Source organism: Anomaloglossus baeobatrachus, chromosome 1, assembly GCF_048569485.1.
Source record: "Anomaloglossus baeobatrachus isolate aAnoBae1 chromosome 1, aAnoBae1.hap1, whole genome shotgun sequence".
Lineage (NCBI taxonomy): Eukaryota > Metazoa > Chordata > Amphibia > Anura > Aromobatidae > Anomaloglossus > Anomaloglossus baeobatrachus.
The window spans coordinates 461,685,880-461,713,353 of record NC_134353.1 but is presented as its reverse complement, the minus strand read 5'-3'; the positions used below and the strand labels follow the sequence as shown (position 1 = coordinate 461,713,353).

The 27,474-nt window shown below is 43.7% G+C and overlaps 2 protein-coding genes across 3 annotated transcripts in view; one reads left to right on the top strand and one right to left on the bottom strand.

Moving 5' to 3' along the window:
- The window catches only part of LOC142294876 (uncharacterized), a 102,605-nt gene that overhangs the window by 12,416 nt on the left and 62,715 nt on the right, over positions 1 to 27,474 (top strand). The window lies entirely within an intron of this gene.
- On the bottom strand, positions 694 to 24,484 carry TLE5 (TLE family member 5, transcriptional modulator). 2 transcript variants are annotated; one of them, XM_075314459.1, is made up of 7 exons: positions 24,188 to 24,484; positions 21,175 to 21,272; positions 17,938 to 18,001; positions 13,782 to 13,826; positions 6,608 to 6,670; positions 5,770 to 5,844; positions 694 to 3,355 (listed from the first exon to the last, which is right to left on the bottom strand). In XM_075314459.1, exons 1-7 carry the CDS (start codon positions 24,218 to 24,220, stop codon positions 3,140 to 3,142), a joined length of 594 nt encoding a protein of 197 aa, XP_075170574.1. In that variant the 5' UTR covers positions 24,221 to 24,484; the 3' UTR covers positions 694 to 3,139. The 2 variants fall into 2 exon arrangements, with proteins under 2 accessions (XP_075170574.1, XP_075170565.1); XM_075314450.1 differs by having other exon boundaries at positions 694 to 3,358; positions 24,188 to 24,482.

Here is a 27,474-nt window from a genome sequence, read left to right as displayed (position 1 = left end):
ATACACCGAAGCACACAGAATTTGGAGCCTTTGTCACCTGCTGTGTCCCACTGCCAGAAGAATACAGCAGCCGGGGGCTGGCATACAAGACTAGTTTCTCCGGCACCCTTGGCCCCACCCCATATGAGCTCCACCCACTTTTCTAAGGATTGTCTTTTTTATGCTGGTAATAGCCAGGACTTTGTTCTGCAACTAAGTTTTGTAGAGATTGTCTGACATTCAAGCAATTTTATATTTTGATCGGGTAAACAGGTCTCCACCAAAGGAGATTAATAACTAGTGGTTAAAGGGTTTTCCAGTTTCATAAATCCCATGTCCAAGTTGCAGTTTGGAAATACAATATATTATATATAGGCTTTGAACACACCACTCTAAAGGCAGTTTTGGAAATTATTCTGTCAGTTTGCATTGGAAACATTAGATTGGGTTGATGAAAATACAATTTATTAATAGATATTTAATGATCATCATACGTGCCATGATTTAATTGTATTACCCAGTTTCTGAGAGACCGCTTTCCACAAACTCAAATGGCATAAATCCACTTTCATACACTGTCAATTAAAAGTAGTAGAAAGGCTGTACATATACAACTAAATGCTACCGTCGACTTCACTGGTAGACATTCTCCACCATGTGTTACTGCTCCGACTATTCGTTTTATATGAACCCAATAAGCAAAGAGACATACAATGCAAGCAGGCATTGAAACAATTTATTGAAAAAGGCACAGTCACACCCTCCACACAGAATACCAACATGGTCAGTGATTTAGACACAAGGAAAAAAAAATATATATAAAATAAAATAAAAAGGCTTTTGAGTATTTCTACAGAACTATGTACAGGGCACACACCTGGTCAGGGCACATGCTACCTTACAAACATATGGAAAGGCGATCTAGATTTTTCTTTGTTTGCATTACTTTACGCTCTAACAGTGCCGTGCTGTTTTTCTTTTGGCAAAATGTTATAATCTGTAATTCAACTCCTCCTCCCCTATATTGGAAGTCAAGATGCAGCCCTGCTTTGCCCGGTATAGAATTCACAATATTCATTTACGATTAATGGTTACTTGGAAGTTAAATGTAATTCCTGGTATTATTGAATAGCACCGGGTAATGCCTAAGCTCTATCATTTACATTACAGTCGATGTTTGTGCCTTGGACGGAGACCTCGAGCATGGCAATCGTATGTATACGGCGTTTGCTCCTTGATACCGGCTATGGATACTCTCAGTATACAGAGATCAATATACATGTAGATCACCATAGAAGCTATTGCACGAGTGCAAGTGTGTACAGAGAACCAATGCGATCACACACCAGCGATCCTCGAGAGCGCAGTCTGGGGAGCAAACTGAAAAATATGTAGTTCAGCAGGGGTAACCAAGCACCATTTTAGGAGAGTGGAGAGCCCACTTAAACTCTAGTGACATATTAAACATTTATTAGAAAATCAATGGGGCCCTGTTCACAAGACAAGACATTTATGGCACTTGATGTAGATATGCTATAAACATCCAAGATGTAAGGAGGATAAAAAAAACAAAAAAACAAAAAAAAAAACCAAAAACACACTAAGGAACTGGGGTGTCCGATTTTAGACTGCTAATCCATTTTTTTCCTCAGCGAAACGGACAGCCATAGTCTGTATAGTTCCCTTTAGAGCCCAACTGATTTGATATTGAGGAGGTATCCTAATAAGTGGTCATCAGTATCTTATTCCCATCACCCCCAACAATCAGCTGATAACAGCCATCTCTGTACACCAATATAGCACAGCTCTGCACACTAGGTGAGCCGAGCCGCAGTGCCCGAGAGGGGCCTCCATATTCACCGAGCTGCAGAGCCCGAGAACAACTATCGTGTGCAGAGCGGTGGGGACACTGAGCAGTCACTTCGCTAGAAAGCGACATAGATGAGGGACTTGAACCTGACTGATCAAATATTGATGACCTAGCCTAAGAAGAGGTCATCAATATCTTAGTAGCAGGCAAACACTTTAACAGGCCCAGCATTACTGAAGCTATTGGCAAAAGATGCTTACATTTTTTGGACTTTTTAAAATGCAGCTTTTATCTAACATTAAATGGTCCTTAACTTCTTTCATTGAACGAGGTCACCGAAAACTGAATGAGGGTTTCTATTCCCATAAAAAATAATCCTTCCTGTCAGCAATTAGAAAAATATCTTCCAAATAACAGTAGAAGTTAGAGCAATACTCAGTAAAAGATTAAGGACTATCCAAAAAACTCCCTTCACCCAATTAGAAAAGCACAGAAAACCAACAGAACTGAACGAGAACATAGACATGTGCAGTAGGAAGGCATCAGTCATGAAACACCTGGAGAGAAAACAGCCTTCCCCCAGAATGATGGCTGACGTCTTGTCCTACATTACATTAGTAAAGATGAGGAGAATATCCTTCCATCTGAATAGAATTTAAAAAATGAGTAAAAAGGATTTTGTGTGCCTGCCCCTAACCTTGGAGAGGGAAAAACAAAAAAAGGTGATGCTCCAAGGTTCAAGAAACTGGTGATGGTATTTTCTTCTCATAAATTAGAGTTCAATGCTTTTCCAAAAAAAGTACAGCACAAAAGAACGGCCTTCTCTATTGTGAGTAGACGATGGATATATGGCCGCCATCATTTTTATATTGGGGTACATTCTGCTGCCATGCGACTAGGGTGAGGTGGAAGAAAGCCAATTACATAGCAGTAAATAAAGGGTGGGGGGAGGGGGGGGGTCACACAATTGATCGGGAAGCCTCCGCGAGGGAGCCTCACCATAGCCTCCAAATCATTGTGCTCCATAGCTGCATTTAAAATAAGCACTACACTAATTAATGTATCAACATGGAAAGGTAAACTCTGTAGAAAAGATGGGGGTTGTGCTTTTAGAAGAAGTCAGCCAATTTACAATACAGTTCGCAGTACATTCCATATATGTACACATACATATACAGTGTCAAGAAATGCAATAACCCCCTTGGCTGCCAGTGTCCTGCTTTCATAAACCCTTGGACACAAGAAGCTGTTCCAGTGCATGATGGGATAAGGCTCTACAATGTAACTCCACCTGGCAGTGCTAGAGTTACTACTACGCTGCACCTTTATCCATCTAATGTCATCCATGTTTTAATCTGATTTGTCACCGTCATCATCAGGTCGAGGATCTCCGTCGTGCCCATTCTTGTCTTCCTTGGGAAGATGTCCTTGGGAGCCCAGTGCGGACAGGGAGAGAAGCCCGCTGCTGGCACTGACAGGCAGAGAGGGAGCCTGTAGTCCCATAGGTAGTGGCGTGAGAGGGAGGGCAAGTGCCTGTAGTTGGGACAGCTGATGAACTTGAAGCTGCTGCTGTACGAAAGGAAAATTAATTAAAAAAACATGTCAGCCTGACAGTCATCACTGCCAGGAAGAGCAACAAAGGATACACTGATAAATACCATACAGGGGTTCCATCTTAACTATAAAAATGGCATTTTGAGATGGAAAATGTTTCTAGATAAGCTGATTATTACAAATGAAAAACAAATTATTAGTGGACGTTCCCACCATTAAGGTTATTCTCGTTCTGCAAGCAGCGTATTTTCGTTGGGTCAAAAATGCTGCATTACACAGCATAAGCAAATTGGATGGGATTTAAAGAGATCTCCTGCCCACTTTGCGTTTTTACGCTGCGTAAAACTGAACTGAGGTGCATTTTTCCAAGCCGCAGCATGTCAATTTCTCTTTCGGATCCTCTTTTCTGTGCGGATTTTCCCCATAGGCTTGCAGGTAAAAACACAAATGCATTTATGAGGTGGAAGTGCACCAAAAAATACATGTAATCCTCACCCAATGAGGTCAATACCAGGAAGTCTCAAAAACAAGACAGCTTTATTTAAAGCTTAACACCCCAAACACACAAAAACCTCAAGAGTCAAAAACGCACACAAAAACGCAAAGAAAAAACGCAAGCAAACTAAGGTGCGGAGAAGGTGCAGAAATTCTGCAGCGTCAAAAACTCAACTGATCTGGATCGTGAGAACATAGCCTGTAAATTTTGATGATAAAAGTTAACCAGATTAATCTTGCTGTTCCTCTGAGGATGTGGGTCTACTAGCTTTCCAAGACACTGCGTATAGAACACTACTAGGACAACGCAGTCTCATAGCATGTGTTTGCCCCCGTTGAAATAAAAAAGCTTATACTCTCCTGACGTGTTGGTGCTGTTCCAGCGGTGTCGGTACTTGCGATCCCAGGGCTCACGTGAGGTTGTTTTGTCACACGAGCCCACGCCCAATCACTTCCAGCTTCTCTCTACCCGCCTTCAACCCTATATTAATCAACATGAAGGGAGAGCTGCTGCGGGGCACTCACTTCCTGTTAATTACTTATATGTCGGAAGGAGAGAAGGCAGCAGTGATTGGGGGAAATGCTCGTGTGACGAGCCCAGACATCACTGGTATGGCGCCAGCATGGGAGGAGAGTATAAGCTTTCTTTATTTTAATTGGGGCATACATGTGGAATGAGAAGGGCTTGTTCTACTAGTGGAGAATCCCTAAAATACAAAATCCTTAACTTTTTTTTACATTTTGGCAGCCATAATCACAGACACTTCTTGTCAACTTGCTCTAAGATCTTGGGTCATAGCAGGCAGAGGAGACCAGTCATGAGTCTTCCCTGTATTTTCCGGTGTCTGGTAAAGGCACAGACCCACACAAGGCACAGTTGGTAACAGTAAGCTGCTTTCAATTCTGGGACACACTCCTAAAATGAGTAGTCATTGTGAGTGATCAGGTGAGAGCCGTGTGCTCTGGAGAGCAGACTGCCATTAAACTGTAGACATTAACACCCTTAGAGCCTTGAAACCATGCCAAGAAAACATCAATTAATGTTTGGCAGTTTTCTAGAGGCTCAAACAAAATCCCACATGTCCAATAATGGGAGAAATATTTGCTTTTGAAAGACAAATAGATTTAAAGAAAATTGCCATCCAATTGTAAATATGCCCACACGTTCAGAGCAAAAATAGCAATATAAAAAATAAAAAAAAATTGCCCGAGAGGAGACTAAACGACAAGAGTACCCTAAATTGCTTGAGTAGAGCCTGACCGGTAACCGTAACTTAAAAGTGTTTTCTCACCGAGACAACAGTTGGCATGTCTGATCACTGGGGGAGGCCCAAGCACCCCCTCCATGTTTGCTGCAAGGAGCCTGAAGGGAGAGGCTCGTCACGTAATTGGATATCTATGGGGCTGTATGGAACAGATAAGCACACTTCTTGGCTGTCTACAGCAGCCCACAAATTGAGTAGAGCAGTGCTCTAGCAAACGCTGTGCTGCTTCAATCAGCTATTTATCACCTATCTTAAGGAAAAATTAATGGCCATTTTGAAAAAAAGAAAAAAAAACCCAAACTTTAAATAAAAACACTAAAGATGACATTTATTCTGCACAATTATTGTGAGACGAGCATTTCTAGGAACCCTCTCACAATTGTGCTGTCTAACAAGCTTTCAGTCATGTGATAAATAAAATGCTTGTTTGTTAGGTGAAACTATCTTTTTTTTGGTGTACAAACTAAAGTTCTTGGCAGCACATTGTCGTCTGTAAAAAAGGCCATGCTGCTGAGAACACAGGATTGTGTACACTGCCTACTAAATATCTGCTGATCAACAAACAAGGAACCAATCACTTGTTTGGGGCCTCAGGTTAGCTAGTGTAAATGCATCTTAAGAGATTCTCATTGCTCATTCTAGCAATCTTAGAAGATTTTCACGTACACGAATGATGGAGTTCAGCTCTGGTGCAGTCACTTGCTTTGCCCGTTCAATAGCTCCAAGGACTTGTTGCTGGTGCTAGAGAAAGAAATGAAGATTAGGTAGCAACACATGTAAAATTCAAGTGATAGGATTCAGTGTCTTATTCCTAGTCTGTCTGCAACTAATTCCTTCATGTTCCCCACAGAGAAAAAACATGGCAAAGTATATGTAGTCTGATATGTGGGAAGAAACTGTGGTCTGTGCTGATGTAGACTAAATACATATAAAAAGGTAACAATTACTTGACTGTGGGAAGAGAAGCCCAGTGAATGTTTCTAACTTCCAAGAGACCCCAAAGTTAAAGAACTGTGTAACTAATTGCATAACAGAGGAGGGGTATACCGTTACAAGGGCCTTGTGCTGTTCTTTTAATGGCCGGCATTATAGAAGATGCAATTTATCTCATTACTGGGTACTTGGCTTAGAAATACCGGTAGAACAAAGTACTTAGACACATACGGCTTCTGGAACCTATCGATTGGTCTATGCTGTCCAGATCACGGGCAGCAAGAATAGGAGCCTGGCTGCACAATTGCCAGAGCGATTGGGAAAATAATTTGAAAATCCAGCTTTGGACCATATGCATAGACGATACTAGCCCAGCACCGCTAGAGGTGATTGACGGGCCTCTTATGTACACGCACGGAAAAGACCTGAAGCAGCACAGAAGAAGCGCCAGTTGTTTGGGTAGCATAAATCAAGTGACAGGGTTAATGTTAAAAAATAAGGGACAGAACACAACATGTTGATGTCTTTATCCATAGTCTGATAACGTTATCCACTTTTTAACATCACATACCTCCTGAGAGAGATAAGGCAACACCTGCGCGCAGATCCCATTCAACCTCTTAACTATTTCAGCCTGGTAGACAAAAAGACACCACAGGTTAACTTATAAAGAATGATCAATTCCACTGAGAGCACACAAATCCGGCTGGCCCTGCTACACTAGTCACAAATATCCTGCGGTGCTTCTTTTTAAATAATGGGCTCATGTTGGATAAATAGCTAGCTCTAGGTTCAGAGTATCTTATACACATTCATTATAAGAACACAAAAGGTTGGTGCTAAATGAAAGAGCCCAAAGATGAGATTTGTTAAAATAAAAATAAAATCTTTGTATATATCAAAACAATGGGTAAACTCCTATAGTAAATCTAACAGACACAACAAAATAAAGTTAGCAAATGAGTATATACTTATAAGTGAATGTGGAGGGTAGGTGTAGTGGTCCCCGCCACCCCAACGCATGTTTCATTTGTACTTCCAAGACAAAAGAAATCACTGATATCGTGGAGACCAGCCAGAGAAAACACTGCCGGCAGCCAACGAGGGCGCTCAACACAGTGAAATCCTAGGGGCAATGTCAGCTGTCTGTGGATAGATACCTGGCCTTGGTATATCCCTTGTCATATCTTTAAACTCGTCAAGAGCTGGATATTGACTAAAAGGGCCACTTAATATGGTGGTCTCCTAAAAAGAGATAGCTAGATCCTTCTCGGAGGAATATCTGGCTAGTTTCTGTGTCGAGAGTCCTAAGGGGATGTGCGCACGTGTGCGTATTGCATGCAGTTACGCTGCGTTCTGCACCGCAACTGCATGCGTCCTGCGTCCCCTGCACAATCTATGGAGATTGTGCAGGAGCCGCGCGCACGTGGCCTATTAGAACGCAGCGATTCGGCTGCTGCCCGAATCGCTGCGTTCTAAGAAGTGACATGTCACTTCTTTCGTGCGGTTTGCATGCTGTCTATAGGGAGAGGCAGCATGCAGAGCGCACGTTCTCTGCCGGCACCATGCGCTTCAGAACGCAGCTGTTCAGCTGCGCTCTGAAGCGCACCTTTTAGGTGCGGTGCAGAGCGCACACAGCCTAACAGAGGCTCCACGGACTTTTCTCATTTGTACTTCATCACACGCCTCCTGAGGAATTATAAACTAAATGTGTATTCGAGCAACGGGGACCACTACACCTAACCTCCACAATAATTTGCTTACTTCATTTTGGTGTGCCCGCTAAATTTACTATAGGATTTTACCTGTTATTGTGATATATACAGCTTCACCAGGCCTCTTCTTGTACCTTAAACACTTATGAATATTTAATCCAGTGCATACTTAGAATAGTCACACTAAACTAGCTTAATGGTAGACTAATATATGCAGTCCCACCCATTTTTTCATTAATTACAAGACTGTCTCTAATGTGTGGAAATCTATAATTTATTACATTTTGGTTCCCCGCATTCTATGCAGTACCTCCATTTTTATGTGAGTCATATGTGCTTGCTATAGCACTTATCAAAGATTTTTTCAGCTAAATCTACTCTTCTTTTGGGTCTTTCATTTAGTACCCAGGGCTGTGGAGTCGAAGTCTTGGAGTCGGTGTCCATTTTGGTGGAGTCGGTATAAAATGAACCAACTCCTAAAATATATAATAAATTGGGAACAGCGGTTCAAGTCAGTATGTGATGAATATTTTTTATAAGAATTTGGTAAAGTTATGAAATGTCCTATAAATGTCTGTTCTATTCCTGATCAAAGAATCTAGGCTGTTAGTGGAGATGAATATGTGCTGCACTTCAGCTACATGATACAAGTAGTGATGTTACCATTTTACTGCAGTAAATTACAAACATGAGTCATGTACAGTTGAAACCAGAAGTTTACAAACATTATCTATAAAAGACACACATACAGGCTTTTCTCACTATCTGACATGAAATAAGAATAATCCTTTGTTTTAGGTCAATTAGGAACCAATATTATTTATATTTGCCAAATGCCAGAATAATGAGAGAGAATGTTTTAAGGCATTTTTATTACTTTCTGCAACGTCAAAAGTTTACATACACTAAGAGTACTATGCCTTTAAACAATACGGGATAGCCAATATGATGTCATGTCTTTGGAAGCTTTTGAGGTTTATTGGCAACATCTGAGTTAGAGACACACCTGTGGATATATTTTAATGCACACCTGAAACACACTGCTTATTTGTGTAGCATCATGAGAAAGTCAAAAGAAATCAGCCAAGATCTCAGGAAGACAATTGTGGACTTGCGCAAGTCTGGTTCATCCTTGGGTGCAAATTTCCACATACCTGAAGGTGCCTCATTCATCTGTACTATTATACGCAAGTACAAACAAGATGAGAATGTTCAGTCACCATACTGCTCAGGAAGAAAACGGGTTCTGTTTATCAGAGATGAACATGCTTTGGTCAGACATGTGCATATCAACCCAACAACAAAAACAAAAGACCTTGTGAAGATGCTGGCGGAGGCTGGTATGATTGTGCCATTATCCACAGTAAAATGAGTGCTATATCAACATGGGCTGAAAGACCACTGTGCTAGGAAGAATCCATTACTCCAAAATAAAACATAAGAAGCCAGATTAATGCTTGCAAATGCACACCGGAACAAAGAACTTAAATTCTGGAGATATGTCCTGTGGTCTGACTACACTAAAATTGAACTGTTTGGTTATAATGACCATTGTTACGTTTTGAGGAAAAAGGGAGAAGCTTTGAAGCCTAAAACACCATCCCAACTGTGAAACACGGGGATGGCAGCATCATGATGTGAGGTTGTTTTGCTGCTGGAGTGATTGGTGCACTTCACAAAATAGATGGCATCATGAGGAAAGAAGATTATGTGGCAATACTGAAGCAACATCTGAAGACATCAGCCAGGAACTTAAAGCTTGTGCAGAAAGGGGGTCTTCCAAATGGATAATGCCCCGAAGCTACTGCCAAACTGGTTACAAAGTGGCTTAAGGATAACAAAGTCAATGTGTTGGAGTGGCCATCACAAAGAGCTAATTGCATGTAAAGCACTATGGAATTAATAACGCTATGTAAGTGAGTAAATATTATATATTATCTCAATCCTATTGAAAAATGTATGGGCAAAGCTGGAAAGGGAGGTGTGCGCAAGACGACCTCCAAACATGGCTCAGTTACACCAGTTCTGTCAGGAGGAATGGGCCCAAATTCCTACCAACTATTGTGAGAAGCAGATCCAAAATGTTTAACCAAAGTCATACAGTTTAAGGGCAATGATACCAAATATTAATAAAAATGCCTTAAAACATTGTCTCTCTCATTATTCTGGCATTTGGCAAATATCAATAATTTTGGTTCCTAATTGACCTAAAACAGGAAAGGTTTATTCTGATGTCATGTCATCATCTAGTGAGAAAAACATGCAGATGTGTCTTTTTTAGATATAGTGTATTTAAACTTCCGGTTTCAACTGTATGTCAACAGTGAGAATGAAACCATGAGGTGCTATCAATAAACAATGACTGTTTTGAAAACCAGCCATTTTCATAAAACTTGATTTCACACATTTTTCTTCAATTGAATGTATATTGGATCAGGCTGATGCATTAAGGCATGGTGGAAGTTTGAAAAATTAATTTAATATTTCAAAATAAAAAAAAAAAAAACATACAACAACTATTTCTTCATTGCTTTGAAAAAAATAAAAATAAATTCTATCTACATTGCAATAATTCATAGTGAGAAAAACATGCTGATGTGTCTTTTATAGATAGCAGAGGGAAACTTCTGGTTTCAACTGTATGGGGGAGTCAGAATCAGGGAAATTGAGGAGTCGGAGATTTGGCTTTCCGACTTCACAGCCCTGTTAGTAACAGCCTTTTGTTGTACTCTATATGAATTGGAGTTACAGCCTATTGTTGTTTTGCATCCTAAACAGGGAATTATTTCCATTATTATAAGGCCAGGCAGAAAGCTGCTGCTTGTGGGCTAAAATTACTACAAGCACTGAGTTTAGCAGAGCTACTCTATTCTCAGACCACATTGAGTCTAAGAATTCAGTAGACAGAAGGGAGGATTTTTTACCAAATCCTAGGCTGAATAAAGTAGTCTACATGTCGTTATTTTAATACATTGCTAGATGTCAAGCAAATGGTCTTAAGACAGCAGCTTATTGCAGAGCTAACTGAACGAGCAATGCTGCTGGTACAGGCATGTTCTAATACGGGATACAGTGAGAAGTCAAATATGTTGGTTCTTAGCCTGAAATTAGTGGGAAAACTGGTGGCTAGTAGGTGTGCAAGAAAGAATTCAGCTTTCAGGAACGGCTATATTAAGAGTAGACGTTGCATTACTAAAATGTAGGGTGGAACCCCTTCCTTATAGTCATGGGGGGAGGGTTTAGAAGTTTATCCCACAGGCTGAAGACATACAGGGAGGTTAGTGATGACCCAGAGACTGGACTCAGATTGCCTGTAGTAGGGATATGTAACTATTGGAGGAAGCTACTTTGCAAATAAATGTTTGACCCTGTGACAAGCCTTGCAACATGACAAAGTATATAAATAAGACCAGATTCTCCTCCAGAAGGCCAATCCCCTGAAGCAAAATATAGTGTGACATTAACGAGCCTTCCAAGTTAACTAGGAGTTTAAGGGTCAGAGATACACCCCTCCCATTTTTGGAAATTTCTTATATCTTTTCATAGGTAACAGTAAGATATGACACCGATACAATGTAAAGTAATACACTCTTACTCCACACACAGCCATTAATGTCTAAACCGCTGGCAACAAAATTGAGTACACCCCTAAACAAAATTGTGCCCAAAGTGTGAATATTTTGTGTGGCTACCAATGTTTTCAAACACTGCCCTAACTCTCTTGGACATGGAGTTCTCTAGAGCTTCACAGAAGCCACTGGAATCCTCTTCCATGCTGCATGATGACATCACAGAGCTGATGGATGTTTGAGACCTTGCTCTAAGGCTAGGGCCCCACTTTGCATTTCCACCTGCATTTTAGGTGCTTTTTAGGTTCGTTTTGAGAAGCACCTTTTTCATGCCAAAGGCATGCGTTCTGATTTTCCAGCAGTCTATGGAAAATGTGGATTTCCTGACCCCACTTTGCGTTTCTAAAAGCTACGTTTAATTTGCATATTTTGTGTCAAAAACCATGCGTTCAAAGAAGCAGCATGTCAGTTGTTTTTGCCATTTTGGGTGCGTTTTGCTAACATTGAAGTCAATGAGAAATGGCAAAAACCAAGTATCAAGCAAATTCCAGCGTTTTACCTGCTTTTCCAGTGCAGAAAACATGCGTTTTGGACTTCAAAATAATGATTTCATATGTCCCTTTACACACACATAATCAGACAATTAAAAATAAGATTTTTAATAAATTATTGCAATTTTTCCATTAAATATCATATTACCGCTATAATTTCATTATATTAATCTATTTTCATCATTTTTGTCAAAAATATAGGATTCTCTTTTTTCATTGAGTTTGACTATTTAAACTTTATTTAGCAGTGTCAAGATGTTCAAAACACAGGTGGAAAAGCATAAAAAATGCGGTAAATACGCATGTGTTTTCAGCGCTAAATTTCTTAAAAAAGCAACTTTGGTCAAATCAATTAAGCCCAAAACGTGCGTTCTGAACTGCAAGTAGAACACAAAGTGGGGCCCTAGCCTAACTCCACTTTCCATTTGAGGATTCCACACAGATGCTCAATAGGGTTTAGGTCTGGAGACATGCTTGTCCAGTCCAGAACCTTTACCCTCAGCTTCTTTAGAAAGGTACTGGTCGTCTTGGAGGTGTGTTTGGAGTTGTTATGTTGAAATACTGCCCTGTAGCCCAGTTTCCGTTTGAAGGGAGGGAATCATGCTCTGCTTCAGTATGTCACAATACATGTTGGCATTCATGGTTGCCTCAATGAACTGTAGCTCCCCACAGCCTGCAGCACTCATGCAGCCCCAAAGCATTACACTGCCACCACCATGCTTGACTGTAAGAAAGTTACACTTGTCTTTGTACTCCTCACCTGGTTGCTGCCACACATGCTTGACACCATCTGAACCAAATAAGTTTATCTTGGTCTCAACCATATCACAGGACATGGCTCCAGTAATTCATGTCCTTAGTCTGCGTGTTTTCAGCAAACTGCTTGTGGGCTTTCTTGTGCATCATCTTTAGAAGAGGCTTCCTTCTGTGACGATAGACATGTAGACCAATTTGATGCAGTGTGCGACATATAGTCTGAGCACTGACCAGTTGACCCCCCCCCACCCCACCACTCTAACCTCTACAGCAATGCTGGCAGCACTCATACGTCTATTTTCAAAAGACAACCTCTGGATATGTGCATGTGCACTTTACTTTTTTGGTTAACCATGGCGAGGCCTGTTCTGAGTGGATCCTGTCTTGTTAAACCGCTGTATGGCCTTGGCCACTGTGCTGCAGCTCAGTTTCAGGGTGTTGGCAATCTTTTAATAGCCTAGGCAATCTTTATGTAGAGCAAGAATTCTCTGCCATGTTGAACCTCTAGTGACCAATATGGAGAGAGTGTGTGAACGATACCACCATATTTTTCCCACCTGCTCCCAATACACACCTGAGACCTTGTAACACTAATGAGTCATGTGAAAACGGAGGATAAATGGATAAATGGGCACAATTTGGCCATTTTCACTTAGGGGTATACTCACTTTTGTTGCCAGTGGTTTAGACATTAATGGCCATGTGTTGAGTTATTTAGAGGGCACACCAAATTTACACATTTACACTGCTATACAAGCTTGACCCTGACTACTTTTCATTATATCAAAGTTTCATATCTACAGTGGTCCATCAAAAGACAAAATATATACAAAAATGTGAGGGGTGTACTCACTAGTGATATACTGTATCACATGACTTCTAAAATCATCATCTTAAAATGTGGAACTAATGTAATGGCTTTTAGATGTACCAGAGTAAACAGCTGCATGTTTGTGTAGTAGCAGTGGTGGTCCAAGACCCACCCTCTCTAACTCAGTTCTCCATCGCTATTGGCTGCAGCAACAGAACTTGATACCAATACTTAATAGAAGAGTACAAGGTCTTAGGAATAGAGCTCCACTTGATGTTCAGGAGTCCCAGACTGATCAGGATCCTTCTGTGAATTCTATAGAAACCTCGAGACTTGCACTCACCTGTTTGTGCATTTCAATGTTTAATCCATAGGACATTTCGTAATACTGGGAAGAGAAAGCAAGCAGGCAGGTAAAAACACTTTCAGGAACATAAAGGAAAAGCATCACATGGCTATATCTGGTGTAAAGGGCCCGAACAGTAGCCAACTAATATTACTCTAGCAGTCCCATATACACTAAAATTACATACACATATTACGGTACACACAATTATATACATAATGGACAGTTTCCAGGGTGATTAGAGGTCTTACCATTTCTAGGTTGCATTATACACTTCCTTTTATGGAGTAGAAGCTTATTCTGCAGGTAAAGTGGTTTATAATGAGAAGGACGTTGGTCCTTTTCATTATAAAAGGTTAGAGGGTCACTTGGGGGGGCTTTGTACACTTCTGTAAGGGGTACCATCAGTGATTTCATGGCAGATCCTGACTGTACACGTTTGCTGCCCTTGAAGAGGATCACAGCCAACTATTTAAGACAAATGGTAAGCTTCTAATGATACTCTGTTTCTTATGCAGTGAGACCACATTAAGGGGTGCTCGTTTTAAAGAGGTGGTCTTTAGGAAACTATCCACTTTGGAAGGACAATGCTAGTTTGGCCATAGAGAATATAATTGTGCTGCCAGCTTAGTTACATGACAAATAGTTGTCTGCACCCATAAATATTGGTCTTCTAAACAGGAAAATAAGGGCTTAAACAGTTAAAAAAAAAAAAAAAAAGCTTGTCTGGGAAGCTGCCCCCTCCCCAAAGTCTGACCTCTTTGTCTTACAAGTCCCAGAAAGATTTTTAGGCAGATTTACACTGTGCCCTGGCCGTCTCCCCTCCCCATCCTGTAACAAGCAGCTGTCTGGAAGAGTGAATGAATGGCATAACCCCACAAGAGAGGGATAAGCCAGAGACCTGCTGAGAGGGGAAGAGCAGGGGGGTCAGAAGGGAGGTGGATTTATTTTTTGGCAGCCAGCTCTAAACTACTCAAACTCTGGTTTCTCCTGCATCCAAGTCTTGGCTATCCAATGTAACCCCTTCCTAACCGGCGTAGAGCTGAAGACAAACGCAAAGATCTTGTGCTTGCTGAAATTATGGCCCAATATAATCAGAAATCCAACAATGCCTACGCATAAGCTCTGTTTGTTTTCACTGACTGGCATTATGGTCCCTTGAGGTGGATTTTAGGAGGCAAGGATCATTACCCCATATAAAAACAGGAAGGTTTCTGTAATTGCCCTCAGGGGTTAATGCCGAGCAGGAGCACTGCTGGCTGCTTAAACATCTGCAGCTACATCTTGGCAGACATAATTAAAGACCTAATTGCCCTGAACTGAGAGAGTAAAGAGCTTCTCCGAGGGAATAAAATAAGGGAGGCCTCCTAAATTGGTCACAAAAACTTGGCATTAGCAAGGACCCTCGAATGAGAAGCCGGCCTCTCGAGTGGGAAGAAAATTATGCAAATTGTATCCAATACATGTGTAATACACAGAGGCTGCACTCTGCTTGATATCAGGGGCCCCCCAAAGTCTAAACCGGGAGGTAGTTTTGTATCTTAATTACCGTAAATACACATCCACGTAACCTACATCTCCTCCTGCCCAGAAATCCACCCCTTCCCCCAAACAAGCTACCCAGGGAACGCTCATTGCACCTACACAGGCCATACCTGGGGAGGAACAGGATCGCATGTACTCATAATATGGGGGCTGCTGTATTCCAAGATGTATTGGCTTCTACCCTAATAGAGGCCTATGCCAAGCATGGGAAACCCTCCAATATCTGGAACAGGGCATCTGACTCTGTGGCTATGCTGAGCAGACCAGCTGCACCACTAAGGCTCCTTTCACACATCACTTTTTTGCAATCAGTCACAATCCGTTGCAGATTGTGGCTAAACTGATGCAATGGATCGGTTTTTCCACGGATCAGACTAGCTGGGGGCTAAATAATAAATAGAAGCATGCTCAGTTAGGCTTCCATTCTACCAAACGACGGACGGCAGCGGATCCTGCGCCCATAGGCTTCCATTCTACCAAATGACGGACGGATCCGTCACCGTCTGTTTTTTCGATGTACACAAAAAACGTTACTGTGGACGTCGTCTCAGTCCGACAAAAACATTTTTTCGACAGGATCCGTTGAACAACTGATGAAACGTGAGGCCATCCGTCGCTAATACAAGTCAATGAGAAAAGAAAACGAATTCGACGGATTGTGACTGATGACAAAAAACGGATGTGTGAAAAGGGACCTAACCGGTAAAATTTAGGTAGCGGTCACAATATTAGCAGTCCTTGCATGGATTTGACTGATTTGTTTATTGCAAATATTGCAGCAAGTTTCAAGATGCTGTATAAATGCTGCAGACGTCAGTATAAATACGTCATGAGCGGGATCCATAATGAATTCCAAAATAATAAACATGGGCCCAGATTCATGAATTTTGCCAATTTCTGCCTCAACTTGCATTGAAAACAAGCATAATTGTGGCGCAACTGAGTTTTGTACAAATGTGATTTGATGTTTTGATGCCAGTTTCTCCCACCTCCGCCAAAATGGGAGTAGCTGGGGCAGGACGAGGGTATGATATCACAGCTAGTCTAATCCATGACAAGCGGTGGTGCTCCCCACGCCAGAAATCAGAGACTAGTCAGATTTCTGTTCATGCGCCTCACATATCTATCTTCAGTCCTGATTAATCGGAGCCATTGTGTGAAGACAATTATCCATAATATGTGGATATTTGTTCATCTGCAGGGTAATGCAGTGTCTGCAAACGTAGATCAGATCCGTCTGCTGGTAAATCCGCAATGTATGCATTCACCCTAAGATCACTAAATACACGAGATGTAAGGCATGTATCTCACATGGTTTGCAGTTGTAACACATCTGTTCAATAGACCCAGATCACGAAGGCCAAAAAGTGGGAAAAGGAGAAATTACTGATGTTCAAAGTTTTGGTAAAATTTGGCCAACAATTTGAATAATAGTTACTAAATTTAATCTGGAAAAGCCAAGATTGTCCATCTCTCCTTTTCACCCTGTCAGAGGGACACATGTGAAGGCTCTCGGCATATACCTCCAACAGAAGGCCACAATGTATGCCTATATACAGTGGGATACATTGAAAATTGTGCTCCACTGCACAGAAAAGCATAGACTACTAGTCCAAATATCAGATGCCGTTTTGCCAACTGCACTCTGATTAGATAGGTTCTACAGAGGCCGCATTTTGGGATTGTTCAGGATCCTAGCAGTAGATTCCATCTATCCTATTTACAAGAACTTTAAAACTTCTTAACACTAGAACTACTGAGGTAGTCATTTTGACTACTTTGCACCATTTATTTCTATATAGGTGTCACGAGTCCAGTAGTTCTAGTGTTAAAGGGGTTCTCTACTAAGACAACCCCTTCCCCTTGCTCACCCCTGTAAAAATAATAAAGCCTATACTCACCTCCGGTGCGACTGCAGTGGCAGCAATGTCTGAAGCCGCGCTCCCGGAGCCCACATGACATTGTTCTGACACGCGAGCCTTGAGACCAATCAGTGCCTGGTGTCTGTCAATCCGCCTTCGGATATTCGAGCAGGAAGTCAGTGCAGCATTCACATCCTGCTCAAATGTCTGAAAGTGGGGTGACAGACATTGCCGAAATCGCGGCCGCACCGGAGGCGAGTAAAAATAAATGATTATGGGGTTGTCAAATTAGTGTACAGCCCCTTTAAAGAATAAGTGATGCTGGTCCTATCGGATCATCTCATTCATACAAAGATACACACATTGTGAAGTTGTCTTTGTAAAGCAGGACAATCTGCAGACCTGTCACCACTCAAACCTTTGCCTAACAGAATGACCCAGATGTTGTGACCCAGCCAGATGTTGCTGCAACAGTAAAATTCAGGGGACTTGCATATAGGACTGCAGCCTGCCATTGGATTACTTAAAATGGACCAAGCATATTAACTAGGTATTTTATCATTCCAGTGCACAGTGAACGCCCCCACACACGTCATCCTCTATAAAGAGTTGCTGTATCCTTTAGAATGTGGTTGCAAGGTAGAGGTGAAAGCCAAAGCTGCATTTTTCTTCCTTTCCAATGCATTATATTCTTAGTCTGGGAGGCATGTGGACACAAGCATCCTATATTCTTTATAGCTACTTACCATGACGTAGTGCCTCTGCATCTCAGATTTCTCACTGGCTAACTTGTCACATTCCAGTTTAAGGCTGGAATACAGAAAGGAACTGTCAGGAAAGGATCAGCAGGCAGACATGTCAGATTGGTATTATGAGGGCTGCATGCTGACATTTATCCAGAATGTCACACCAGCCTAACCTGATTTAAATAAATCGCTGCCTGCCCTTTAAGAATTCATTATATATCAATTTAAAGGGGAGGAATCTCATCTTATAAAATGATTGTATAATATGAGCATTAACTAGAAGGGTGCTTGCACACTGTGTTCCTCTCCCCGTTCAGTGGTCACGTCGGGACTTCCGTCCAAACCACCTGCAAAACGGGATTCGGACCAAAAATCGTGCACCATGATAGTCTGTGGCCATGTCGGCGCATACGTCAATCCAGTTTTGCAGGGGGGTTTGGACGAAAACCCCGAAGAGACTACTGAACGGGGAAAGAAAGCAAGTGTGAAAACACCCTGAGCCACAGGCGGTCCAGTATTTTTTCAAGCATAAATACCCATAGGTAAAGATGGGAATAACCGTTTAAAGGCGTGTTTCAAGCAAGTCTATAATTTAGGCAGCTGTATTTTGCAGCCATATTATGGCTGAAGTCCCCCACACTTGTGGGAGACTGGCTTAAAGGAAATACGCCACCAGAATCATGCTGCCCAAACTGCAATCACCAGGAATCACTCACTGCACATTGTAGATAGGTATATTTTCCTCCTGCAACACACCAAAAATACACACCGTAAAGAGATATGGCTGGAGACTACACTGCTCCGGCTGCGCCCTAGGCCGGCCATTCCCAGCACTACGGTAGGGGATTGATAGGTCTCTTGCAGAGTGAGACTCATTTGTCACAAGCAGTGCTGGGAAGAACAAGACTGGCCTTATTCACACTCCAGGGTTTCAGGGGAACAATATCCGACTACAATTGTGTGTGTACCCAGGTTAATCCATGCCGATGGCGGTTTGGGCAGCATGAATCGAATGGCACAATCGCTTATATGCTGGATTTAGTTGCCATTAATGACAGTGCAACAAGCCCCAAGTTATGGTCACCATTACGAGGGGCTGCTGATAAGTCTTTGGCTTTGTGATCATTTTTGTTTCTATGGTAACGAATGCTACATTACATGAAAGCCTTGTGTGTCTTATAAAGGTTTTCAAAAGTTTGTGTTTGTTGCTTATGGCAACAGCGTTCTACACACGCGGGAAAACAAAATGGCGGAGTCTAATGTTATATTCACAGCAACTAAGAGCAGAGGAGTGATGAAATTCTTATTTCTGCAAGAAAAACCCGAGAATGACATTCATGGTGATATGTCGCAGACATTGGGGGATCAATGCCCTTCATATCCCACAGTTAGGAACTGGGTTGCCAAATATAAAATGGGCCACTTCAGCACCAATGATGAGGAACGTCCTGGACGCCCGAGTGTGGTTGTTCTGGAGATAGTCGATGCTGTGCATAACCTCATACTGGAGGATCGACGAATTTCAGCTAAAGCAATAGCGGACATCATGGGGATTTCCTGTGACTGTGTTTGTGCCATTATCCATGAACATTTGGACATGAGGAAGCTTCTGCAAAGTGGGTCCCCAAATGTTTGACAACAGATCAGAGAAGCATGCGAGTGACAACTTCCCGGTCCATTTGTCAGCATTTCCAGACTGAAAACTTCCTGGATCCACTGGTCACTATGGATGAGACCTGGATTTATTTGTATAACCCTGAAAGCAAAGAGCCGGCAAAAGAGTGGAGGCACAGTGGTTCTCCTCGTCCAAAGAAGTTAAGGATGCAAAAATCACGCACTATAGGTGATGGCGTCTGTGTTCTGGGATAAGGAGGGTGTGCTGCTAGTGGACTACCTTCAAATGGGTTCCATCATCAATGCAAGGTATTACATTGAAATTTTGGACCAATTGAAGGCAGCTCTGAAAGCCAAAAGGTGCGTCAAGCTGTCCAAAGGAAACTTGTAACTGCAAGACAACGCCTCCGCTCACACTGCACAAGCGACCACAGGAAAACTGGCAGAGCTGGGCTTCCAGCTGGTTGACCACCCACCTTATTCACCAGATCTAGCTCCCTCCGACTATCATATGTTTCCAAACCTGAAGAAACAACTCAAGGGTACCAAATTTCACATCATTTCTGATGCCATGGATGCCCGTTTTGAGGCACAACCGAAATCCTTCTTTTTGCTGGGCTTACAGAACTTGGAATACCGATGTAAGAAGTGTATTGACATCAGTGAAGAGTATGTGGCATAAGTGTAATGTTTCATCATCCTCTCTCGTTTCTTTCTGGGTAAAGCCAAAGACTTATCAGCAGCCCCTCATAAGTATTCACTGAGAGCAAACAGAACCTATGAAAAAGGCAAGTAATCAAACGCAATTAGAGACAATTAAGAAAAACAAAGATGTTAACCAGAATGGACAGCCTCTATTGCTTGCCGCCGAAACAGTCAGAATTTCTTTGAGGCAATGTGTATTTGGTGAGCTTTTACCTCAATAAATGTAAGGCCACGTGCACATATTGAGAATTTGGTGAGTGTTTTACCTCAGTATATGCAAGGCCACATGCACATATTGAGAATTTGGTGAGTGTTTTACCTCAGTATATGCAAGGCCACATGCACATATTGAGAATTTGGTGAGTGTTTTACCTCAGTATATGTAAGGCCACATGCACATATTGAGAATTTGGTGAGTGTTTTACCTCAGTATTTGTAGCCATAACCAGGAGTGGGTAATAAATACAGAGGTGGTGCATATATTTCTATTCTACTTTTCCTCTGATGGTTCAACCCCTGGTTTTGGCTTACACAGAGGTAAAATACTCGGTGTGCACGTGGCCTAAGAGGCCAGAAAATCTGTGACTTCCCTAAAATCTAAACATCCACATCCCAGCTCTGTGTAAGATCAATAGAGAAGTAGTGGAGGTAAGCTGCAGTCACAGTTGCATAGCATAGCTCATTACAGTAGCAGAGCCTTGGCTGCGGGCCAGGATTTAGGTGAACAGACAACTGTGTCTGTGGGAAGTGCACTGGAGGCATATACAAGCTGGCGGCCAAGGAGGATTGTGGGGACTGGTGAGCATGCAGGCAGAATGGCGCGCACGTGCATTAGACTGGAGGCCGCCACACACCAACAGGAGAGGGCTAGAAAAGGAAGAAAAGTGCCACACAGACTAGAAATGCGTCTTTTCCTACCTGTGATACTGCGCCTGCAGCAACTGGAACTCATCTTTAATGCGATCACAGGAATCCGATGTGGTGAACTTCAGCTGCTGGGGCAGGTGAGACGAGCCCTGGGATGAGAGACTTCAATCATTTCTATAGTTGTACAGCACTATTACCAACTGAGTCTTCCCACCATGTGGCAGCACAGCGAGTAGATGACATGATGGTCTCCTCCCCGGAATGATAAGCTGCACACGCAGTGGACTACTCGCAGACTATGTGCAGACCTGGAGAATCACATTTATGCTGCAGACTTTACCTTTCTTTGCACAATCCACTTTAATCATGAATTGTGCCAGTTTTTATTTCTGTTAAACTTCCAGACAGCTCTACATTGTGTGTATAAGGGTAGATGCAGATTTAGGTTTTTTTTGGAGCAGACACGCTCAAAGATCCTTCTTAAAGACTATGTGCGCACGCTGCGGATTTACCACGGATTTGCCGCAGAAAACGTGTAACATTTCTGCAGTCAGGTTTTTGCCATAGATAATGGTAAAAATCCGCAGGGACCAACCTGCAGAAAAACCGCGGCAAATAAGCACCAAACCACGGCAAATCCGAAAGCGGATTTCGTTCCGTTTTTTTTACTGCAGATGCGGGATTCTTTCAGAGGGTCCGGATTTTCCTTAACAAAAAGTCAATTTCTAGCGCGCACATGGCCTAAAATGAGAAATCCTCTTTGCTGTTCATGGGGTTGTCTTTTTCCTCGAAGAGGAAACCCTCTGCATATAGTAATATAACGATACACTAAAAAGTTAGTGGCAGCAAGCCAAGTAAAGTTTCACCTTAAAGGGAGCCGGCACCACTTTTTTGGCCTATAAGCTGCGGCCACCACCACCGGGCTCTTATGTACAGCATTCTAACATGCTGTATACAAGAGCCCAGGCCGGGGTATAACAAAAAACACTTTATAATACTTACCTAACGGTCGCGTGGTGGGCCTTATGGGCGTCTCCGTTGTCCGGGGCCGCCTCCTTTGTCCATCTTTGTGCTCCTTCTCTAGCCGCGGTGCATGATGGGTCCGACGTCATACACACTCGCCGGCATTCGGGTCCTGAGCAGGGCAGAGCAAAGTATTGTAGTGCGCCAACGCAGGACCGGCGAGTGTGTATGACGCAGCCGCATCATGCACCCAGGCTTCAGAAAGAGGACGAAGATGGCCGAAAGAGGAGGCGCCGGCACCGGAGACGCCCATAAGGCCCACCGCAGCAACCGTTAGGTAAGTACTATAAAAAAAAAATTTATGTTATACCCCTGGCCTGGGCTCTTATATACAGCATGTTAGAATGCTGTATATAAGAGCCCGGTGGTGGTGGCCGCAGCTTATAGGCCGAAAAAATGGTGACAGGCTCCCTTTAAAGCACCACTCCAGCATGGTTTGTTTGTTTTTTCAGTACTGGGGTGGTGCTTTAAATCTAAGTCCCCTGCCCCCGGTCTTATACTTACCCTCCGGCAGCTTCACATTTTTTCAGGTTGCTCCTGTCATGCAACCCCACCTTGTGACTGCAACCTCTTCTGACTGACCGGAAGTCAGACGTTTACATCACAAGCTCCCAATGTATCTCTATGAGAGCCAGAACAAGGCTCCCATAGAGATGCATTGAAGACTGACCTCCAGCTCACATATCAGACCAACCAAAGCAGTGGTAATAGAAGGAAAAAAAACAAGACAAAAATATTGGAGTGGTGATGTAAAGCACATTCAACATTTTATAAATGGGTTTCACTACAGTTTCCTAATATTTTTCGTAATCAGAGTTGCTACCTTCCAAATAAAGGCAGGGGTGTCAAAGCACTGTAATCTGGGCATCAATTTTTTTGGGAAGTGGGGGTGTAGAGCAATAAGGATCTAGAAGGGATCATTCAGGCATCTGTTTTTTTCCCTCCACATGAGAAAAACTGATGGCATGGATCAAAGTCTGATAAAAAAATTAAAATAAGTTATAGGTACGGTTTTTTTACCATATGTAAGAAAGGCAGATGTGTGACTAAGCTGGAAAGTACAAACCGGCTGCTCTTAAAAGGAATCTGTCACCAGGTTTTTGCCATGTAATCTGACAGCAGCATAATGTAGAGGCAGAGATCCTGATTATAGTCATGTGTCACTTACTGGGCTGCTTAGTGTAGATTTGATGAAATCCCTGATTAAGCAGCAGTAGATTATAATTACAGGACTACTTGGACTGCTGCAGGTAGTCCAGCATATTGTATAACTGCTAGATCTGCAGTAGAGAAAACATTGATTTTATCAAAACAGCAATTGGCAGCCCAATAAGTGACACATTGCTAGAATCAGGATCTCTGCCTCTACATTATGCTGCTCTCAGACAAGGTATCAAAAACCTGGCGACAGATTTCCTTTAAGATGCAAGGCAGAAGCTCACTAGTAAAGTGAAATTGGCCTGTAAGTGAGATACATGCAATACAATTACCACCAGTGCGGTCAGTGCAAGAATAAGGGGGTATAGACCCAACAATGGACACTAAAGCATGATGTTATAAATAGGGGGACACATATGCAACCATAAACCAGCAGTGGGGTTTTCTGAAAATAAGCTGCCTAGAGGAAGTGTGAACAATGTCACTGATTTGCTTTTCCAGATGTTCCCTACAACAGTCGTAGCTGATCATTACACCACCATAGGCATAAGGAAGGCCTTACACCAGGCAAAGCCTGCCCAGCAACACAAGTCCATACCAGGGCAAAGATGTGGCCCTCCCACTATACAGTCACAACCATGCTGTATGTGATCATATGGACTGGATGGTAATCAGGGTGGGTACAGGACAGTATACGGCCATACAGTGAGAGTGGCAATATATACATACAGTGAGGCAGCACACAACGTAATGGAGGCCAGCAGGTCGTGCAATAGCATCAGCCATGGAAAGAATATGGCAGAACCTGCAAGCATGGCAGAAGACAGCAGCTCTGACTGACACACACACACACACACACACACACACGCGGGCCTGTCCTCACCGAGTGGCGGCTGCTGCTTTGAGGAAACATCATGTCCCACTCTGGCCCCGGTGTGTGGCGGTCTTGTACCCAGTGTCGGTGCCTCCAGCACCAGCCTCTCCTGCTGGTCTGCCAAGGATCACTGCCCTCGGCCCCGGCCTTCAGAAGCTGTTACCCTTTGTCTCCCGCTCGCCCGTCCTCCGGTTTCCTACCCCCGAGCCTCGCCGATGCTTTGCCCCGCGTTTTCACCCGGTTCACCCCCTCCCCTCAGGCCCCGGCCTGTCCCAGCTCTGCGCCTAGATCTCAGCTCTCAATCTAATCAGGATCCTTTTGTTTAATGGCGGCTGCGGCTGAATGGTTCTTTGGCGCCCTCTGCAGGCCAGCAGTGGAAATGTCACACTTGAGCTTCCGTCCTCCCACAAATGGCATGCGTGTCGGAGGCAATATGGTGCCTTGTGCCTGTCCTGTCACGGCCCCACCAATGACCCGCTTCCAAGCACTTTCTGCTCCTCAGCTATTTTTTTTTTGGGGGGGAGGGGGGAAAATGTATTTACATTTTCATGTAGTGGCTATTGTCAGGTAGATAGTAAATGAGGGAATCACATTCATCAGGTTTTTTTTTTACTAAAATCCAGCAAACTAGCAGCCATACAAAACGTAATAACTTACAGTTAGGTCCAGAAATATTTGGACAGTGACACAATTTTCGCGAGTTGGGCTCTGCATGCCACCACATTGGATTTGAAATGAAACCTCTACAACAGAATTCAAGTGCAGATTGTAACGTTTAATTTGAAGGTTTGAACAAAAATATCTGATAGAAATTGTAGGAATTGTACACATTTCTTTACAAACACTCCACATTTTAGGAGGTCAAAAGTAATTGGACAAATAAACCAAACCCAAACAAAATATTTTTATTTTCAATATTTTGTTGCGAATCCTTTGGAGGCAATCACTGCCTTAAGTCTGGAACCCATGGACATCACCAAACGCTGGGTTTCCTCCTTCTTAATGCTTTGCCAGGCCTTTACAGCCGCAGCCTTCAGGTCTTGCTTGTTTGTGGGTCTTTCCGTCTTAAGTCTGGATTTGAGCAAGTGAAATGCATGCTCAATTGGGTTAAGATCTGGTGATTGACTTGGCCATTGCAGAATGTTCCACTTTTTTGCACTCATGAACTCCTGGGTAGCTTTGGCTGTATGCTTGGGGTCAGTGGCGTAACTAGAGTTTGATGGGCCCTGATGCGAAATTTGGACCGGGGCCCCCCTCTACGTACCCCGACACTTAGGGTACGGGATAATGACACTGACACTCGGTGTACAGGATAATGACGCTGACACTTGGCTTTTACCCACAGCACCCAGGTTTCCCATGATCTGAAATCCCTCTATCAGCACCCAGCTTTGCTATGTTCTGATATCAATCTTACCCTCAGCACCCAGCTTTCCCATATCAGAGCATGGGAAAGCTGGGTGCTGAAAGAAGATGTACAGCAGAGCATGGGAAAGGTGGGTGCTGAGAGAAGATGTATAGCAGAGCATGGGAAAGGTGGGTGCTGAGAGAAGATGTACAGCAGAGCATGGGAAAGGTGGGTGCTGAAAGAAGATGTACAGCAGAGCATGGGAAAGGTGGGTGCTGAGAGAAGATGTATAGCAGAGCATGGGAAAGCTGGGTGCTGAGAGAAGATGTACAGCAGAGCATGGGAAAGGTGGGTGCTGAGAGAAGATGTACAGCAGAGCATGGGAAAGCTGGGTGCTGAGGGAAAGAGCCTTTTCCCCTTCACCACAAAACATTACCATCCCATGCTTGTATCTTTGTCCCCCTTGTATATAGTTCTCCAAATACTATAATGGCCCCCACATAGCCTTCCATATAGTATAAAGGGTCCCACATAACCCGTCATATATTAGAATGCACTCCCATAGTCCCCCATGTATTACAATGCATTTCCCATAGTTCTCGATGTATTATAATTCACCCCATAGTTCTCCATATTTTATACTGCACCACAGTCCTCCATGTTTTATAACCCTCATAGTCCATGTATAAGGTAGGCTCCATAGTCCTCCATGTATTATAATGCAGCCCCATAAATCATCATATTGTATTATGCAGCCCCATACTCCTCCATGTATAATGCACCCCTATATTCCATGTATAAGGTGTCCTTCATTTTGTATAATGCAGCTCCATAGATCTCCATGTATAATGCACCCCTAGTCCATGTATAAGGTGTCCTTTATGTTTATTATGCAGTCCCATAGACCTCCATGTGTCATGCAGCCAGCCCCCCCAGGGCCTCAATGTGTCATGCAGCCAGCCCCCCCAGGTGTCATGCAGCCAGCCCCCCCAGGGCCTCCATGTATCATGCAGCCAGCCCCCCCAGGTGTCATGCAGCCAGGGCCTCGATGTGTCATGCAGCCAGCCCCACCAGGGCCTCAATGTGTCATGCAGCCAGAACCCCCCTGGGCCTCAATGTGTCATGCAGCCAGCACCCCCAGGTGTCATGCAGCCAGCACCCCCAGGTGTCATGCAGCCAGCCCTCCAGGGCATCTGTGTCATGCAGCCAGCCCCCCAGGGCATCTGTGTCATGCAGCCAGCCCCCCAGGGCCTCAATGTGTCATGCAGCCAGAACCCCCCTGGGCCTCAATGTGTCATGCAGCCAGCACCCCCAGGTGTCATGCAGCCAGCCCCCCAGGGTATCTGTGTCATGCAGCCAGCCCCACCAGGGCTTCCATGTGTCATGCAGCCAGCCCCCCCAGGGGTCATGCAGCCAGCCCCACCAGGGCCTCCATGTGTCATGCAGCCAGCCCCCCCCCCTGGGCCTCCATGTGTCATGCAGCCAGTACCCCCAGGTGCCATGCAGCCAGCCCCCCCAGGGCCTCTGTGTCATGCAGCCAGCCCCACCAGGGCCTCCATGTGTCATGCAGCTAGGGCCTCCATGTGTCATGCAGCCAGCCCCTCCAGGGCATCCATGTGTCATGCAGCCAGCCCCCCCAGGTGTCATGCAGCCAGCCCCCCCAGGGCCTCTATGTGTCATGCATCCAGTACCCCCAGGTGTCATGCAGCCAGCCCCCCCAGGGCCTCTATGTGTCATGCAGCCAGCCCCACCAGGGCCTCCATGTGTCATGCAGCCAGAACACCCCCCCCAACCCCTCCACCCGGGCCTCCATGTGTCATGCATCCAGTACCCCCAGGTGTCATGCAGCCAGCACCCCCAGGGCCTCTGTGTCACGCAGCCAGCCCCCCCAGGGTTTCCATGTGTCATGCAGCCAGCAAAATAAAAAAACAAGTACCTCTCTTCTCCT

Excerpts from the sequence above, each read along its gene's own strand:
- TLE5 (XM_075314450.1), bottom strand. The coding sequence starts at position 24,220 with ATGATGTTTCCTCAAAGCAGCAGCCGCCACTCG. Across the intron at positions 13,827-17,937 it reads TGCAGAGGCACTACGTCATG|TATTACGAAATGTCCTATGG; the intron begins GTAAGTAGCTAT and ends TTCTCTTCCCAG. Across the intron at positions 3,359-5,769 it reads AGCTGAACTCCATCATTCGT|CAGCAGCTTCAAGTTCATCA; the intron begins GTACGTGAAAAT and ends CCTTTCGTACAG.